The sequence below is a fragment of the Vanacampus margaritifer genome, chromosome 8 (assembly GCF_051991255.1).
Source record: "Vanacampus margaritifer isolate UIUO_Vmar chromosome 8, RoL_Vmar_1.0, whole genome shotgun sequence".
Classification (NCBI taxonomy): Eukaryota; Metazoa; Chordata; class Actinopteri; order Syngnathiformes; family Syngnathidae; genus Vanacampus; species Vanacampus margaritifer.
In genome coordinates this window covers 3763965-3781445 of record NC_135439.1, presented here as the reverse complement: position 1 = coordinate 3781445, position 17481 = coordinate 3763965, and the positions used below count along the sequence as shown (strand labels likewise).

At 39.7% G+C, this 17481-nt stretch overlaps 2 protein-coding genes across 2 annotated transcripts; both read left to right on the top strand.

Moving 5' to 3' along the window:
* Positions 1-654: 654 nt before the first annotated feature.
* nfatc2b (nuclear factor of activated T cells 2b) lies at positions 655-13409 on the top strand. The gene is made up of 10 exons (XM_077574374.1): positions 655-841; positions 2477-3341; positions 3414-3585; positions 4804-5006; positions 6642-6814; positions 7019-7159; positions 8406-8461; positions 8538-8670; positions 9879-10448; positions 12735-13409. Exons 1-10 carry the CDS (start codon positions 748-750, stop codon positions 12806-12808), a joined length of 2481 nt encoding a protein of 826 aa, XP_077430500.1. The 5' UTR covers positions 655-747; the 3' UTR covers positions 12809-13409.
* A 1234-nt stretch (positions 13410-14643) lies between these two features.
* Positions 14644-16684, top strand: manbal (mannosidase beta like). Its single transcript, XM_077573636.1, has 3 exons — positions 14644-14809; positions 15482-15650; positions 16387-16684. Exons 2-3 carry the CDS (start codon positions 15501-15503, stop codon positions 16495-16497), a joined length of 261 nt encoding a protein of 86 aa, XP_077429762.1. The 5' UTR covers positions 14644-14809; positions 15482-15500; the 3' UTR covers positions 16498-16684.
* Positions 16685-17481: the final 797 nt, after the last annotated feature.

Sequence of the window (17481 nt, the reverse complement as noted above, 5' to 3'; positions counted from 1 at the left end):
TGCAATAAGTCTGTTTTCGAAACGGATGGATGGATGGTATGAAATCAAATAAGTATAGCTGTCTAATTACTTGTTAGCTTCAGTAATTGTAAGAAAAACCTTTAATAGTCCCACAACTGGGAAATTTGCATACATACAGTACTTATGTATAATACTGTAAATCAATTGCACATTTAAACATTAAGAGGGAGGGATTAAAGACATTAGACTAGAGGATTATGATAGTGATTTTTGTGTTGTTGAAAATGTAGCTCTAACTCTGTCCTCAAAATACACTCACTGTATTTATCATAAATTATTATTATTTTTTTTAATTATTTCCAAAAAATGTTTTGGAGCTCATTCAAACAAAAAAACATCCACGTACAATTACTTATGGGAGAAAAACTCAGAATAATGTACTGTATTCAAAAGTGCAACGTGGGAAGAAATTGAGCAATGCTGCCCTCTAGTTGTCAAATGGTTAAACTTTTAATTAAAAATAAATAAATTCAAAATAAAAGTCACAACGTCCGCCACATTTAAGTGCCAATGTAATTCAAACAACCTAATTAAATAACTAATTCTATCAATGAAATGTGCAAATCAAAACAGTTAAAATTAAAAGCACACGCACGCACGCACGAAGCAGTGACAGGAAGTGCACAGTTTGAGTCGAGCGCTTCAATACACAAGCTCGCATTGTCGGCTGTTGCCGTTGAGAGCTTTAGTATCAATAGGGAATTATAATATTATCAGAGTTTGGAGATGGCAACTGACATCAGTGAGGAAGAGTTGGACTTTTCAGACTTGTTTCTCTATAATCCACCTGGTGGGGATTTTTCTGCTGGCTACATCCCAGGTGAGCGTCCATTCAATGTAGTTGGCTACTGTATATCAAATTGCACAAAAATATGGCCGCTACAATGACTATTTCTTAGCTTGTGTGTAGATGGGTTTTTGTATTCTTATATTGAGTGTATATGAATGTTTGAAACTATTTCACCTACTTAACCACGAAATTCTCATAGCATATACTAATTAAAATTGAGTCATTTTCTTGATAAATTTAGTACAGGTGTAGGGATTTAGATGGACAGGTACAGGATTACGCTAAATAAATAAATGTATGTCTACAAAGGGTGGTGCATTATTTGGAAGCATCCGCACGCCAAAATAAGAGCACCAGCAGTCTTGTTGGTTATCCTCCATGAACCACGTAGCCTGCTAGCTAACATACAGTAAATACACCACTCAATTATCATTAATAGTTCAGCCTTTGTGGAGGTCTCAATGTACTGTAGTTCTGTGGTCATGAAATTGTTGTTATGCCAACAGATCTAAAGTGGCTAAAGCGGAGTAAATGTGGGTCCATTTTTTTTTTAAATTTCTTGGCTTCTCATACCAGGCTGCTGGCTAGCTTTAGCTTATCTGGGAACTACCCAACCAGTTACCCTTCCATCGGTGTGTAGCAAAAACATGAGCTTACGGTCTCGGCCCAACTCTGTGTTAAGGGATTTCCGTGGCACATATTTGAGAAGTTTAACATTTACGATTGTCAGCCCAGACAGTTTGCAGATCAGGGATGAAAAATCTGTCCTAACCAGTAATTCTGTCGGACTGTCCGTCAGTCCATCACTGACGGATGCCTGTTTTTTCTGACAAATGGTGTATGACGAGAAACTTGCTAAGCACTGTTGGAAGCGGGTTTTCATCCTTCATTAGTCCAATAGTTTCGAATTTTTAAAGCGAATTTACTGAAAATGCGCAAAACGGACATGCGACTTGAGATGTGATCCACCAGTAATTTAGAAGAAGAAGAACAGACGTCGTATGAGTTTGTTTTTGTAATTCTTGATAAATCGTAGCGTTTCTTTGCTGTTTCCTATTTAGAATTGCATTAATATTCGCTTCTGTAAGTATTTCCCAAAATATTTATTCTCTGTCATCCCCCGTACGTGTGACGTAAATAAATATCCGGTCAAAACGTGCGACGTGTATCTGGTCTTGTCAGCGTTTATTCACAAAAACTGTTTCCATAGCCAAAATTAGCATTTTCCTTTCTTCAAAATCCACCTCCCTCTAAGCGTAAACTTTTTTTTTTTTTGCGAACTTTGGGTCCTTTTCTGAATTTCTAGCGTTTCCATTCAGTTTTAGTTTCACATTTGAAAATTCGAATAAAAATGGGCGGATGGAACCCCCACTATTGTAATCGTCACTAACCGGGTCACGTACTGCCGGACCTCTGAGTCCGTCACTAACGGACGCCTGTTTTGTTGACGAACGACGGACCTGCAAAATTTTGTAAATTGCCCACCTCTGGTCTCTCTTAACACAACACACACACACAGGATAATCTAAGAGACATCGGATAATCAGGGTTTTGATCACAAGGGGAAACCCAACTGACCCCGCTTATGACGTACACAACTGCATTTTACAAAAATATATATTTAGTTGTCTGAGTGCAAATGAGTGTCACTGCTTGTATTGACAGATGATGCCGAACAGCCCCCCCTGCTGGAGGTTTACCCTCACACTGCGATCATTAAGGATGCCTCCTCCAGCAGCCCAGCTGAAGAAAGCTCATCAGAGTTGATGTTTGACCCCATGAGTCTGGCGACCGCACAAGGGGTCATTCGTGCTCCCAGCCCCAGGATTGAGATCACTCCGTCGGGGGACTCTCGAACCCCTCAGGCCTTACAGCACAGCTCCAAAGCCCTCACAGCCTATCGGGAGTGCGCAAGCCCCGCTAGCAGCAACTCCTCCACAGGCTGGCCGCTAGACGGATGCTCTCCATCAGCCTCCCCGTGCATCTCCCCTTCCAACAGAGGCGCGTGTGCCTCAGAGTTGTCCACCACTGACCTTTGCCCCTTCCTTCAGGGCATCCAAACATCTTCCACCCACTCCTCTCCAGGGAACAGCTTCACCGATGAGCTCTTCCTCCTGCCTCAGCACCAAGTCGCGCCCTCGCCACTTGTCAACCGGTGCTGCCGCTCCGTGTCGCCGCAAGGCAAGCGCACCCACGACCAGGCTCTCCCTTGTCCGGGGGCCACTCCCGTCAAACAACGCTCCCGGAGCCCGAGCCCCATCCCCTCGCTGGGCTCTTACCGGGCACCAGGCGAGCAGCAGTCCCACGCTCAGGCCTCGAGGCTGTGCCCAGAGGACGAGACCAGCAGCCTCATCTTATTTCAAAATGCGGTGCAAGGTGCAAATTGGCCGAACCAAAGGCCAGATTGTGTGTACAGGGAGGGTCATGAACTGGAGAGGGTTGGAAGGATAGGAGCTGAAGTCAGACCCGGAGGCTTCTGTGTACTACCAACGTCATGGTCTCCTCATCCAGTCCACTTGGGAGCATTTGGGTGTGTTGCTTTTCTATCTCAAATTGAAAGAATATCCACAATCTCTTCTCTTATTGCTCCTTTCTCCTTAAGAGGTCTTTCCTTGGCACCTCTACCCTCTCTAGATTGGCCGTTGCCCAGTCAGTCAAGTCAGTACGAGCTGGTGATCAAGTCTCAGCCGAGGTCTCACCACAGGGCTCACTACGAGACCGAGGGTAGCCGCGGACCTGTCAAGACGCCAAATGGCGGGCACCCCGAAGTCCAGGTATTTGCTTTCATACATTCAACATCTTGGTGACGTTTTTATGTTTGGGCATCGAGCAACTAGTAGGGAAAAAAGTCACTCTCACTTCTTGTCTCTGACATCTGTTGATTCGAAATTAGCAGAAGCGAGATTGTGCACACAAAATAGCATTTCCTGTTTGTGTCTATGGAAGACAGAAAGCTGTGCAAATTCAAATGACACAGTCTCACAAAGTCCATGATTGTGATACGGCCTGTTGATGCCGGCTGTAAACACACTGGCATGTATGTCCACATAAAATGCAAATACGGCCTAATTGGTGGTCTTTATGGACTGGCCTGGCAAAGGAATTAATGAGCCGCTAACTCGTTGACTGGCAGCCATTTTCACTGAAGCAACCCCCTTCGCTCCCAGCTGTTCTACTGGATTTTTGACTGATTTTGCAAGGCCCACAGAATATTTTGTTCTATTGCTATAAAAACATGGAGTTACTTCTTTCATCACAAATCTGATCTCTTATACTCTGCTGCCACACGCTGGCCGTTTTTTTGTAATAACTACCATTGCTTTAAGCGACCTCTTCATGCCAGAAGCTGACACACTAGCATCTATGGCCACATAAAATGCAAATATGGCCTAATTGGTCGTCTTTATGGACTGGCCTGGCAAAGGAATGAATAAGCCGTTAACTCGTTGACTGGCAGCCATTTTCACTGAAGCAACCTCCTTCGCTCCCAGCTGTTTTACTGGATTTTTGACTGATTTTACAAGGCCCACAGAATATTTTGTTCTCTTGCTATAGAAAACATGGGAGTTACTTCTTTCATCACAAATCTATTTAAAACACTGGTGAAATGAGCCTTTTTGCAACAAAGCCCTGGTTGATCTCTTATACTCTGCTGCCACATGCTGGCCGTTTTTTGTAATAACTACCATTGCTTTAAGCGACCTCTTCAGGTCAAGCTGAATCAAAGCCTTCTGTATGCTCAAGCATAAAAAAAAAAAAAAAAAAAACATTAAAAAAACATATAAATACGTTTTTGGGACCATGACATTATTTAAAATAGAACGTGTTTAAATGTTTTTGGAAGCAAATGAGTTAATGTTGTTTTCCTAGCTTAACGCAAACCAACGCACTCGTGAAAAAGTATCCCTACAGGGAAGACTTTCCTGGTGTGAAGTTGTTCTTCGGTTACGCAAATGAGCGCTTTTGTCAGCTGCTTTGGTCGCACTCATCAGCTCCACGGTTATCGAGGCACGGCTCCGCTGGACCTGCAGGTCTTCATCGGGACAGCCGACGAGAGGCTGCTGAAACCGCACGCCTTTTACCAAGCCCACCGCATCGCCGGGAAGACCGTGACCACTCCCAGCATGGAGAGGATGATCAACGGGACCAAAGTTTTAGAAATCCCTCTCCAGCCAAAGGACAACATGAGAGTGGTGTGAGTAGCCGACGTAAAAAAAAACTGTTCCCAGAGATATTAACGCTTGCTGAAGTTCTTTGGCCTTCTAAGGGTGTTCAAATTGGAATGTTGGTGGCTGCTTACACAAACTAAAGCTGAAAGAAACATGCACCACTTCCTGTTTCCCAGCATGGATTTCTATGAAAGACATGCAGGCCTCTGAACCATAAATGCAAAAAAAACCCACAGTTGTACGGAAACGTATTGCATTCACTTGAATAAGAAGAAATTATTTTTTTTGGGGGGGGGGGGCTTTGTTTTGTGTGTGTGTGGTCTTGTTTTTGTAACATAGTGCGGCTAATATTTCAGGATTTCACAGAGTTGTGGGGCCCACCCGTCCATTTTGCTGGGCCTCACTCTTTTTGAGGGTCAAGACTTGGTTTTAGAGTTTAGGTTTGAATTGGGTTATGGTTGAGGTTAGGGTAAGGAATGGAAAGGGCTTGGAAATGCATTAAGTCAATGAGATAGCCCCACAAAGATAGTAAAACAAGTGTGTGTGTGTTTTTAAATTTTCAGTTTTTCTGAATATATTTTTTATTGAATTTTTTTTTTCTGTCATAAAAAAATATTCAGAAAAAATACTATTTAAAAAAAAAAAAAAAAGCAGAAAAACAATGGGGGGAAAATACTCAAAAAAACATTTGAAAAAATAATTAGAAAAACGGGGGAAATTATTCAAAAAACAGGAAAAAAAATCTGACCAACAAAGCACAAAGCTTCTTTTTTTCAGAGTAATTTTTACCTCTAACACATACCTTCAACGATATGACTTTTGGCATGTGCCCTATTAGTAACACACACAGTATTTTTCTACTTTATACTATCATTCTAATGTAAGCTAAGTATATAATTTTAAGGAGCATGTAAGTATACAAACAATACGAAATTGATCGGCATGATTTTAATAAGCTAACAGTTAAGTTTCTATGGAAGTGCATTGCAGTGTCCGCCATTAGTGAGTGTGCAACAAGCCACTTGGAGTTCAGAGGTAAAAAAATTAAATACATTCAGAAAAACTAATTTTTTCGGAAATCTTTTTTTTTTCTCTGTTTTTCTGAATATTTTTGTTTGTTTGTTTTTCGGAGTAATTTTCTCTCCTGTTTTTCGGATTTTTATTTAATTTTATATATAAAAATATATTAAAAAATATATATATAAATAATAATAAATATATATATTTTTAAAATGTTCAGGAATACAGTAAAAATAAAATTCAGAAAAACAAAATAATTTTTTTTTAAAATACACACAAAAAACCCAAGACAGCCCCCCCCACCCAAAAAATTATTATTTATTTTTTTTCAAGTGAATGCAATATGCTTCTGTACAGTTACAAACAATTTGAACTAAATCTTGTAGAAGGCTCATAAATGCAGTCCCTGCGAAGCAATGGTAATACATGGGATTTGGTCCCATTCAATGCTTACTGTTTGTAACATAAACAACAACAACAAAAATGCTAAGCAATTTCTTTAATGATCTTAAACCAGATCAGAGTATACCCCTAATAACAAACAATTCAGTTTCCTTAAGCTTTCAACCAATTTTGCTCTTTTAGTTTCCACCAGTGACAGACTCACGTGTTACTGGCGGCCTTTTTGTCACGTATCCCAGGATCGACTGCGTGGGAATTCTGAAGCGAAGAAACGCTGACATCGAGCTGCGGAATGGCGAGACTGACGTGGGACGCAAAAACACTCGCGTACGCTTGGTGTTTCGCGTTCACATACCGCAACCCGAAGGCCCCCTGGTGTCTCTTCAAGTGGTCTCCCATCCAATCGAATGCTGTAAGGATGTCGCAAAAGATGAGTCGGCATCATTGCATTCGGGTTGACCTTTTTACGTTTGAATGTAACGATATTCCACATTCTTCAGACTGTTGTATTTTCTGAAAATAATTCCTATCCTCAAAGTGGCCTCTGCTCTTGTAAAAGTAAATAAATAAATAGATATTTTGTAATGAAGACATTGAACCTACTGTGTTTGTTCAGCCCAGCATTCGGCTCAGGAGATCCCGGTGGTCAAGATGCAGAACCTGGACCGATGCTCCGTACTTGGTGGGCAACAAATGCTCCTGACTGGGCAGAACTTCACATACGACTCAAGAGTGATGTTCTCGGAGAAGACACAAGGTCAGAATTCAATGAGAAACCGCAAAGTGATATTCGGTAGAGATAGACCGATTATCGGCCGGGCCGATTATCGGTGCCGATATTTGGCATTTTTACAAATATCGGCATCTGCCTTTTTTACGAAACTGAAGGCCGATAAAGCTGGTATGTCACTGAACGGTGAATTCTTGCGAACGTCGCAAATTTAGGGTTTTCATTAGGATTTGTAAAATGTTGACAGTTTTTACTTGTCGCAAAGAAATTTGAAACATATTCAGACAGTTTTTTCCATGTGTGCGAAGATCTTTTGAAACCTTTTACAAACCCTGACCAAAAACCCAAATTAGCTACATTTGCAATTTAGCATCCATTTGTCATATATGAATTTATTTAAATTTCCACTTTATAAAAGATGGTGCTGACACTGTGAACTCCTTACACTTTTTTTTTTTTAAATGAAGAAATTATGTTGACATTTTTTTAAACTTTATAGTAGAAAACTTTAGGGAACTATTTACTTACTTAGTTTTTAATTTAGCTTAACACATGCTGATGACCCTGGAAACTCCTTGCAATTTTTTGTTATCATTTGTAAACAAAGCTGTCTATTCTTTATATGGTTAAAAAGAAAAAGTAATTAATAAAATGTTTTGGCGCTAATATTTTCTCATTTACTACAAACGAATATCGGCTTGAAATATCGGCTTGAAATATCGGCTTGAAATATCGGCTTGAAATATCGATTATCGGCCTCCTTGACTACTAATAATCTGCATTGGTATCGGACTTGAGAAAACCGTATCGGTCTGTCACTAATATTCGGTCTTAACCAACCGAGACTCAGTCTAACCCACCCTCCTGGTTGAGTCTTAAATCCTGGTGGATTCCGCCAGCCTCATATCGATGTCATATATCACAATGTTCATATATTCATAAAGCAACAGGCAAAATTTCCGATAAAGCTCTTATATTGGATGTCATCGAACCGTAGACAAATGTATCATTTTACACAGACAGCTCTGCTGCTTCTGTTTTGTGAGAATGAACCTAACCTACTGATGGCAACCAAATAAACAGTTTCATGGTTGCATGGGTTTCAGTCAACAGGATGTGGGTAAGAAAAGGTAATCTTTGATTATTTATTTTTTTTATTTAAAAAGAAAAAAGAAAAAGAAGAGTAATCAAGTGGGGCGAGTTGAACAATCCACTCAATAACAAACAGAAAGCAGATTTCACTGTTTAAATCCATTTTCTTCACTACTTTCAGACGGCCAGCAAATCTGGGAGGTGGAGGCAAATATGGACCGAGAAAAAAGCCAATGTGTGAGTTTGCTTCCTGACTTTCAAATGTAGATCAGTTGTAAAAAACCCATAGCCTCCAATCATGACCGTTTTTCAGAATATGTTGATGGTTGAGGTCCCTCCATATCGAGACCGGACCATTTGTCGCCCGATCAAAGTCAACTTCTATGTCATCAATGGGAAGAAGAAGCGCAGTGAACCTCAGCACTTCATCTACACGCCTTTGATAGGTTTTTATCTCACCATTTAATTTAGGGATGTAACGATATCGAAAGATCGCGATAGATAAATATCACGATATGAACGTCACGATACGATCGTTACCACGATATTGTGGCGAAGGCACAAAAAACTCATAAAAAAAAAACCTCATACTGGGAAAAAAAGGACAATAATATGTTTTTATATAACAGAAGTGACAAAGAATGATGTCATTTCCCGTTGTTGTTGTGCTCACATTGACTTTGCGGCGCAAAGTATCATTGTCTAGTTCACAAATGAAGCGGTCGAAAAGTAATGTTTTTCCACTGACATGTTATAAAATATTAGCTGATATGACTGACATGATGATTAATAACTGCCGCAGTGGCCAAAACATTCTCTATTGAACGAAGCACCAACGGGTGCGAGGACTTCACAAATGGAATACAACCTTACCTTTTTACAGATGTACGTGCTTTTAATTAAGGATAGACCGATTAGCGGCTTTGCCGATATTCAGCATTTTGACAAATATCGGCATCGGCTATTTTGAATAATCATATGCCCGATAATAGATCCATTTAACAAAGTGTTAACTTCAGGGATTTAATTATTTCAATTTCCAGAGATAATGCTGGCCCTGCGCTTTTTGTTGTTGTTTGAAATTAAAACTAAGATAAGTAAAAATTTAAAAACAGTACTTCGGATATTTTTTTTAATTCTACTGTAGAAAACAACCGGGAGCTATTTAAGTTTTTATTTAACTTTTGAAAACATGCTACTGCCCCTTTTGTTAGATTTTTCAAATAAAGATGTCTATTGACTAAGATTTTTTTTTAAACTCCAATATTTAACAAACCCTAAAAGTTGTTCAATAAACATATTCTTAAAAATTCAAAAAAAATGTAAGAGCTGGAGTTTGTATTTTTTCAAATTTTGATGCCGATATTGTCCCTTTTAGAAAATGAATATCGGCTCCAAATATCGGTTATCGGCGTCCTTGACTACTAATAATTGGTATCGGCCCTGAAAAAAACAAATCGGTCTATCTCTACTTTTAATATTGTGACATGGCGACGACCATATTGTGTCAATTTCAATATCAGGACATCACAATATTGCCGATATCGTTACATCCCTACACTCAATGTAATGGAGTAAAATCCAATATATCAAGTCGCTAATCTGCAGCATCACTTTCACCTCCCAACATCTTATCTTTCTTTTTGTACCCCAGCCATTAAAACAGAGCCCCTGGATGAATGGCAGGGGAATTTGTGTGATTACGCCGACACTCGGCCTCGGTCCGACACGCAAGTGAAGTCACTCTTCCATCGGTTGGAGAAGGAAAGCATTCTTCAACCGTTCAGTGTAAATGCATCGGATCTGCGGGATTACCAACCCGTCTTTTACCAGTCAAGAGCAGGCCATCTAATCAACAAGCCAGATCTATACCACCCTACAAGTCAACTTTATTTTCAAAACTATGCTACCACCATCCATGGTAGCGTCCTTAAAGCGGCAGTCCCTGCCAACGTCCAACCACGTCTCAAAACGGCAACAGACAAACTGGGTCAAGACCCTGAAGTGATACAAACACTCCAGGCCTACTCATCGACAAGACATCAACATTCTGTGCAAGTCGTGCCGTCTTTAGGAACGTCGCCGCCTTCCAGATTTGTCCAAAGTGACATTTGTGGGAAGCCTTTAACCCAGACGGGGTCAAACGGAGACAAGCAAGAAGCTCGGACTCAGGAGACGGTTACCGTCAAAAGAGAGGACGTCAGCTGCGTCTACCTGGAAGACGGTGAGTACGTTTTTGTCTGCCACCAAATGGGTTATTAGAGTTTAGGAATTTTCATTTGAGTTCATTTTTAGTTCATTTTGAGTTTTTTAAATTTAGTTAGTTTTAATGAGTTTTCAGGGTGTTTCTGTTAGTTTTTATTCGTTTTAGTAATTTAAAATATGCATAGTTTTTGTTTAGTTTGTTAGTTTCAGTATTAGTTCATCTTAATCTTAATCCAGATGACGTCACTTCTGTGGGACACTTTCAAATGTTCCTAATTCGGTTAATATCGAAATGAATATACTTAAAATCACATTTATAATCAACTCCAAAGGCTCATGTATTAAATTCATTACCAAAGACTAAAACAAAGGACATTTTCACAACAATTAGTTAGTCTTAGTTACGTAAAATGTAGTTTCAGTTGTTTTTATTTTATTTCATTAACAAAAATATTTTTTTAATTGTACTTTTTTCTGTATTTTTAATTGTATCCATTTTCGTAACCACTTATTCCTCACAAGGGTCACGGGGGGTGCTGGAGCCTATCCCAGCTGTCTCCGGGCAGAATTTTTGTTATTTCTGTAGTTTTCGTTAACTAAAATAACCTGTTGACGAAAGAACACAATGAAATAATCTAAAATGCAATTACAGTAGAACAATGACCCAAAGTTTAGATCTCAAGAACGTGCCTGAAGTAATGTACGATAAAATGCAATTCATGTTTAAGTTATGTAAATATTAAGAACAAAGTCATTTGTGTATAGCAATAATCCATATTTACAGTGCGTGGGTCTTATGTCGTCTGTGTGCTTCCAATTGACAAAAGACCACCGTTGCAAATTGGGGACTATTCTTTAGAAAATTTAGAAAGTCTGAGGCGTCGGATTTTTGCGATCTCGTCTGCAAAACGCAAGCAGGCGCGTTGCAAGCGTTGTCTTGCAAATGCTGACTTGCGGTTTTCTTGCTGAGGCCTCTTTTGTTGCCTTTCCTGTCTCTTGCTGTTACTCTCGCTTTTACTCATACTTTCGCTTGCAAACAGACGCTTGCAGAGGTGTCACGAAACGCTGTCTACCCCAAACCGAGAATGCAACAACGCCGTCGCAAGTCCTGCAGACTTGATCTTGTTGTCTGTAGACTCAAATATGTGTTATCTTCCCTGTGGGTACAGTAAAGGGAAGTAGATATGCAAATGAGAACAGCCAAACCCGTGTCAAACAAAGCTGCAGTGTGTCTATGTGGTTCTTTGGTGCCGACTGGCTCAGTGGTATAAAGTCTAATAACATCCAACAGTGTTTTATGTTCTTCTATTCTTGATCTTCTAAGGAAGGAAGAAACACAGAAAAGAAATGAAACATTGGCATCTGGTGGACACTAATATAACTGCAAATATTCTAATTCATCCTTCTTTAGTGGATATGCCTCGTAACTCTGAACAGGTTAAGCAGTGTAGAAAAGAAGTTTGAAACCCTGCTTTTAGTAGTTTAAAAGCGGAAGTCAACTTTAACTCATTCACTGCCATTGACGGTTAAAGACGTCAAATATTCATTTTAACTATTTCTATTAGTTTAACTTCTTTTTTTCCCCACTTTTATTAACAACATTATGAAATTCTTCATTTCTTTATTGTACATTTAGAACAGATATAAAATTTGTGATTAATCATGAGTTCCTAATTTTTAATAATCTTTTCTTCTTTTTTTAAATCCCGTCAGGCGATTATATTTTTTTATTGTAATCGCATGACTTCAATCGTTAACTCTTGATTAATCATAAATTTTATATCTGTTCTAAGTGTACAATAAAAAACATTTCTAAGTTTTCATACTCTTGTTGACAAAAGTGGAAAAAAATGGTAAACTAATAGAAATAGTTCAAATGAATTTTTCACGTCAATAGCCGTCAAGGGCAGTGAATGAGTTAAACATTTCCTGGCAATATGTTATATGTGACCTCACTAGTTTAAACATGACATTCTGATTAATATTACATTTGTGGAATAAGAGTTAGGAAGCAAAATCCAGCCGTTTTTATCCATCTTAGGGGCGGCCATTTTGCCACTTGCTGTCGACTGAAGATGGCAGCACAGTTGCTCAAGGTTCAGAGCGACCAATCACGACACACCTTCAGTCAACAGCAAGTAGCAAAATGGCCCCCCACTGAGATAGATAAAAAACGGCTGGATTTTGCTGCTTAATTGTTAACCAGAATGCAATATTAGACCATTGGGACTGCATAGAAACCTATTGTTGTCATTTTGGGTTGACTTCCCCTTTAAATGCTAAAGTTGCTCATTCCTGTCTGCAGTGAATGACATCATACGAAGAGACCTGAGAGACCATCACAGTGACGCTGGAGGCCTGCGGCATCAGAGACGCTAAGGACAACAACAACAACAACTCAGGATCACGACATAATCGGGGAAAATAAATCCCACTCATCACCTACATCCTCAACTTTTACATCGAATTCTTTATGTTGTCATCAGTGATTTTTAAGTCAGCTTTTTCAAGTAGTACCTTTCATGCGGTTGTGATTATGTACGTGTGTGTATTATGTAGGAAGGAGTATTAGTTGGTGTTAAACTCCTAATAATGAAAACATGCCTACATGTAGTCAGTATACATTGTATGTAGTGGTGCAGTTCAGTGATTCCTTCAAATGGTCGGACAATTTCTGTGCTTATAATAATCCTACTCCCTTGCACATGAAACGACATGGACATGTTCGGGATCTCTCATTTCCCATCCTGTGACGACTATTGCGTCAAAACTTAATAAAACTAGCCTTTAGCCTTTAGTTGAATCAAGTTAGGTGTGTCAAGCTTGTCTGTGAATTACAAATAATTCAGACGGTAGGCTATATAAAGCAAATTGATCCACAGTTAGAACCTGCCTTATATTTACATAATAAATTGACATGAAACTAAAGACTATCCGATAACCAGATGTGTTAAATCCAGGTCCAGAAAGTAAAAACCCTGCCACAGTTAGGCTTTAGCCCCTCGTGCTTGCTAGCTAGTTCCCCTGGTGCTTGTTTACCTACTAGGGAGCTAGTTAGCCTGCCACAGTTTAGCTTTAGGTGCTAGCTAGCTCCCCGGGAGCTTGTTTACTTGCTAGGGAGCTAGCTAGCTAGCTAGCTAGCACGAGGGGCTAAAGCCAAACTGTGGCAAGGTTTTTTCTTTCTGGACATGGATTTGCCATCTCTGCTGATTATAAATAAATGGCTTAAACAAGGGTTGGTAACACCTTCAACCCTGAATGTAAATGTTTATTTGACTTTGTTTATATCAATTCAAAAGAGAAGCACGAGAATGCGTTTGAATTCAGTCAATTTTAAGGGAAACTTAGAAAGGGCAAACATTTCACAAAAAGACATGATTAATGCAACACAACCCCAAAGGTCAGTGAATTAACAGTGATGCCACCTGAGGTTGTACCTGCTCGAGAAACCAAAAGGAAGGCTGACACAAAGTTTGGTAAACAGGAAATCAAAGACAAGACCACAGTTGTGGCTGCCAGAACGAAAGACAACACAAAAGCAAAGCAAAGCAACAAGAAACGATTTGTCACAACAAGACCAGAGACTTCCCTAAACCAGCACAGTGTTAAATCTGAAAAGGTGTCTGACAAAGCAGTGCCACCTAGAGGAAGTTTGGGAGAAAAAGCAACTGCAATGCAAGAGAAGGATCTGCCAGCCGTGAGTGAGTCTTTCCTGAAACCAAAAACTTCTTTCTTAGACCAGGTGAAAACAATTCTCTTCAGTTCAACAAGTAGAAGTAAGAAGAGTGCGTAAAAAGTCAAATTCCCATTTGAAACAGTAAATCCTCTTCTGTTGTGTGCAGCCATGTTTGAGACCAAATATGAGAAGTTTGCCAAAATTGGCAAAGGAGGCTTTGGATCAGTCTATGCAGGTCACAAAAAAACGGATTTTAATCCCGTAAATAGGTGCTTTGCACTGTACAAAGGCCAATATGTTTGTTCACAAAGCTAAGCAAATGTATCCTGAAGGTGGCCATCAAATACATCCCCAAAGTAAAAGTCCAAAATGTCCCATTGGAAAGTGATTTTTAACCCCCTATTTAGCGGGTTGATTGGAATTAATTTAGAACCCTGGTTGTAACTACTGTATAATTTGTTAGACGTGCATTATGTCCAACAAAGCATGAAATAAACAATACTCACAGCCCACCGTTAGAGGACGACATTTGCAAACTCCGCGACAACCATGCAGTCCAACTCGGAACCGGAAGTACAACACGCCACTTCCTGTAAAAGGATTTGTTTTACTTTTATCTGTGGACCTACATTTCTCAAAAATTGCTTCTCGTTCTGCGAGTTTTAGCCCTCCTATTCGGAACAAAGAACGATATTCCAGTTCTGGTAAGTTTTAATTTGTGATATTGTCGCATCGTGCCTTGGAAACTCAGCCTCTTGCGTGTTTTGCTGCGTTCAGGGGACAGTCAACAGCGTCGTAAACGAGCATTAACATGATATTTAAGCATATGACTATAGATTGTGCCATTAGTGTCGAGTTTGAGTTTATATTGTGCTGTAATTAGCTCGGAAATGTAGTGCAACTGTTCTTTCTTTAACATCATTCAACTGTGCCATTTCAGTCATTTACCGCCACTCGGTACTTTGCAGCGTTCGGGAGACTGTTGTCAGTGTCGTCAACTAGTTTTGACAAGACAACGCCTAATCTTAATAAGACTATTCAAGTCATCTTCGTAGTGCTTCCAGAACAGTCGTACCCATCACAAAGCGCTTTCCATAAAAATAAGATAAAACATTAACAGTAATACAATCACAGCGAACCAACATCCCCCCCCCCTCCCATTCCTGCATACCCTTTGATTAGAGATGTGATTACAACTTGCATGACGTCACGCACGCCTGCTACAAGCTAGGTAGTAATATTTTACAAACATGACAAAAAATAAACATGACTCAGTCCTGTATACATGTGTAACTTACCTTACATGCATTTTTAGTTGAGTCCAGTAAGTTTCCAGTCTGTGGGAGACCCAGAAGTTGTTCCTATGTGCTCCTCAGGTTCGGAAAGGCAGCAAAAATGTCTGCAGAAATGGACCTGTCTCCCCCACAAGTTCCCGAACCAACTTTTTTCGAGAGCCTCCTGCGCTACGGCCTCTTTCTTGGCGCCATCTTTCAGCTTATCTGCATCCTGGCCATCATTGTGCCCACCTCCAAAGGGCACGAAAAGGTAAGAACTTGTTTTTTTTTAGCCTTCTCTACTACAAAAGACCATTCTTTTTTTGGATGGCACCTCCGTCTGAAGTCTCTGTCATAGCAACATTGATTTCTTTATGATGGATCATCAATATTCTTTCAATAGTGCTTTCACTAAATATTGGCGCCTAATCTGATTTGACTTCTACCAGTCATTACAGTTTAACTATTTCCCATACTTGTACAAATGTCGTCTTTTTTTAAGGGCAGAAATGCAATGTGTTGTTTTAGTTCTATTTTTAGACTATATCAGCAGATAAACAGATTGCAGCCTGCCGTCTTTGGCTGGCGGAACGAGCGACTGCGCTGATTCAACACAATATAAAGAAAGCAATTATAGTGGAGTCTCCAAAGTTGAACACAATCTGATCTTGGATGCCCATGATAGGAAATTAGGGAATTTGAATTAATTGGTTCCACAGTCAAACAGGAACAAAACCACAAAACATTTTTCATAATGATGTACATTGACAAATGACCTGACTTAAAAGTTTTTCTAGGTACGATATGTCACTCAATTTTTTTGTGTTGTGGAACAGATTAAAAGCAAATTGTTTAGATGATTTGAGATATGTTTTTAGTTGCAAGCATGGTCACGGAACACATTAACTCCAAAGTCAAGGCATCACTGTAAAATAAATTTGGAGTTTCTTACTACCCCCCCCCCCCTTTTTTTTTTGTTGTAACATATATTTGATCTGTGTGTGTAGGAGGAGACTGAGTCCACCAACGGCAAGGCAGCAGATCCTGTGAAGAAAGCCAAAGGAGCAGTGCCTCAAATTAGACCAAAATCCAAGAAGGAGAGCAAAAAGAAGCGATAGCTGTGCAAACTGTGTGCAGAATTTTGTGTCATGGTTTAGTCACTATTCTTCAAAGCCACTACAAGTAGATCAAATACTGCAGTGACCCGTATTGGCATTCTGTTTCGTCTGTATGCAAACACAATTTTTCTGTTTTTTTTATGACTGCCATTCATTTTTTTCCAAATAAACTAGGCAATTAAATGCACCGTGTCAAATTCAATCATAATATCTTGTTAATGGAATGGCTTACCTTACTGCAGTTCGATGATGTAAGAAATGGACATCCTCGTTAGTGGGCGCTAGCTAGCCTCTTGGAGGGCATCACAGTGGACTAGTAGTTAGCACGGTGCCTTCCTGGTTTTGTCACATGTTCCCACCCTCACTTTGCGCCACTATCCAAGGTGGCTATGTTTTAGTGTTACTAAAATCCAAGATTTTTGAGAGCTCATGAAATCTAACTAATAATAGATTTTAGAATATTGGGATTTGGAAAGGGAGGCCACATTTGTAGAAACCTTCGGCCGAAAGCAACCTGCAGTGTTAGGACGTCATCAGCCCTCAAATGAATTGCTACACAGCTATTGACTCATTTTGGATGGCGTGACTTCCTGATTAGCTTTTCGTAGTTACAACAGAGGATTAGTTTGTTTTACAGCAGGCAAGCTATTTTTAGTGACGCTCACTGAACGTTATTGTGTGAAAATGGGTTTTCCCTGCATTTGTACAATCCGTGGCTTTGTGGAGTGTACATATTATTTGCCATGAAATATCTTTAGAATGGTTTTATTTGTAGAATTGGATGACGGTGATTAAATGCTATCGGAAAGGTTGCAGTCGACTTTGCGGTTTTGAGCAAACTAATAATTCAAATGAAACACTAATGAGGGCAGAATTTTTTTTCCAACGCATTAATTATAACATGGGACACAGTGAAGATAGTCATCAAGCGGAGAAAATATTCCACAGCAGTGAAATTACCCAGAACTGGATGTTGCTCCAAAA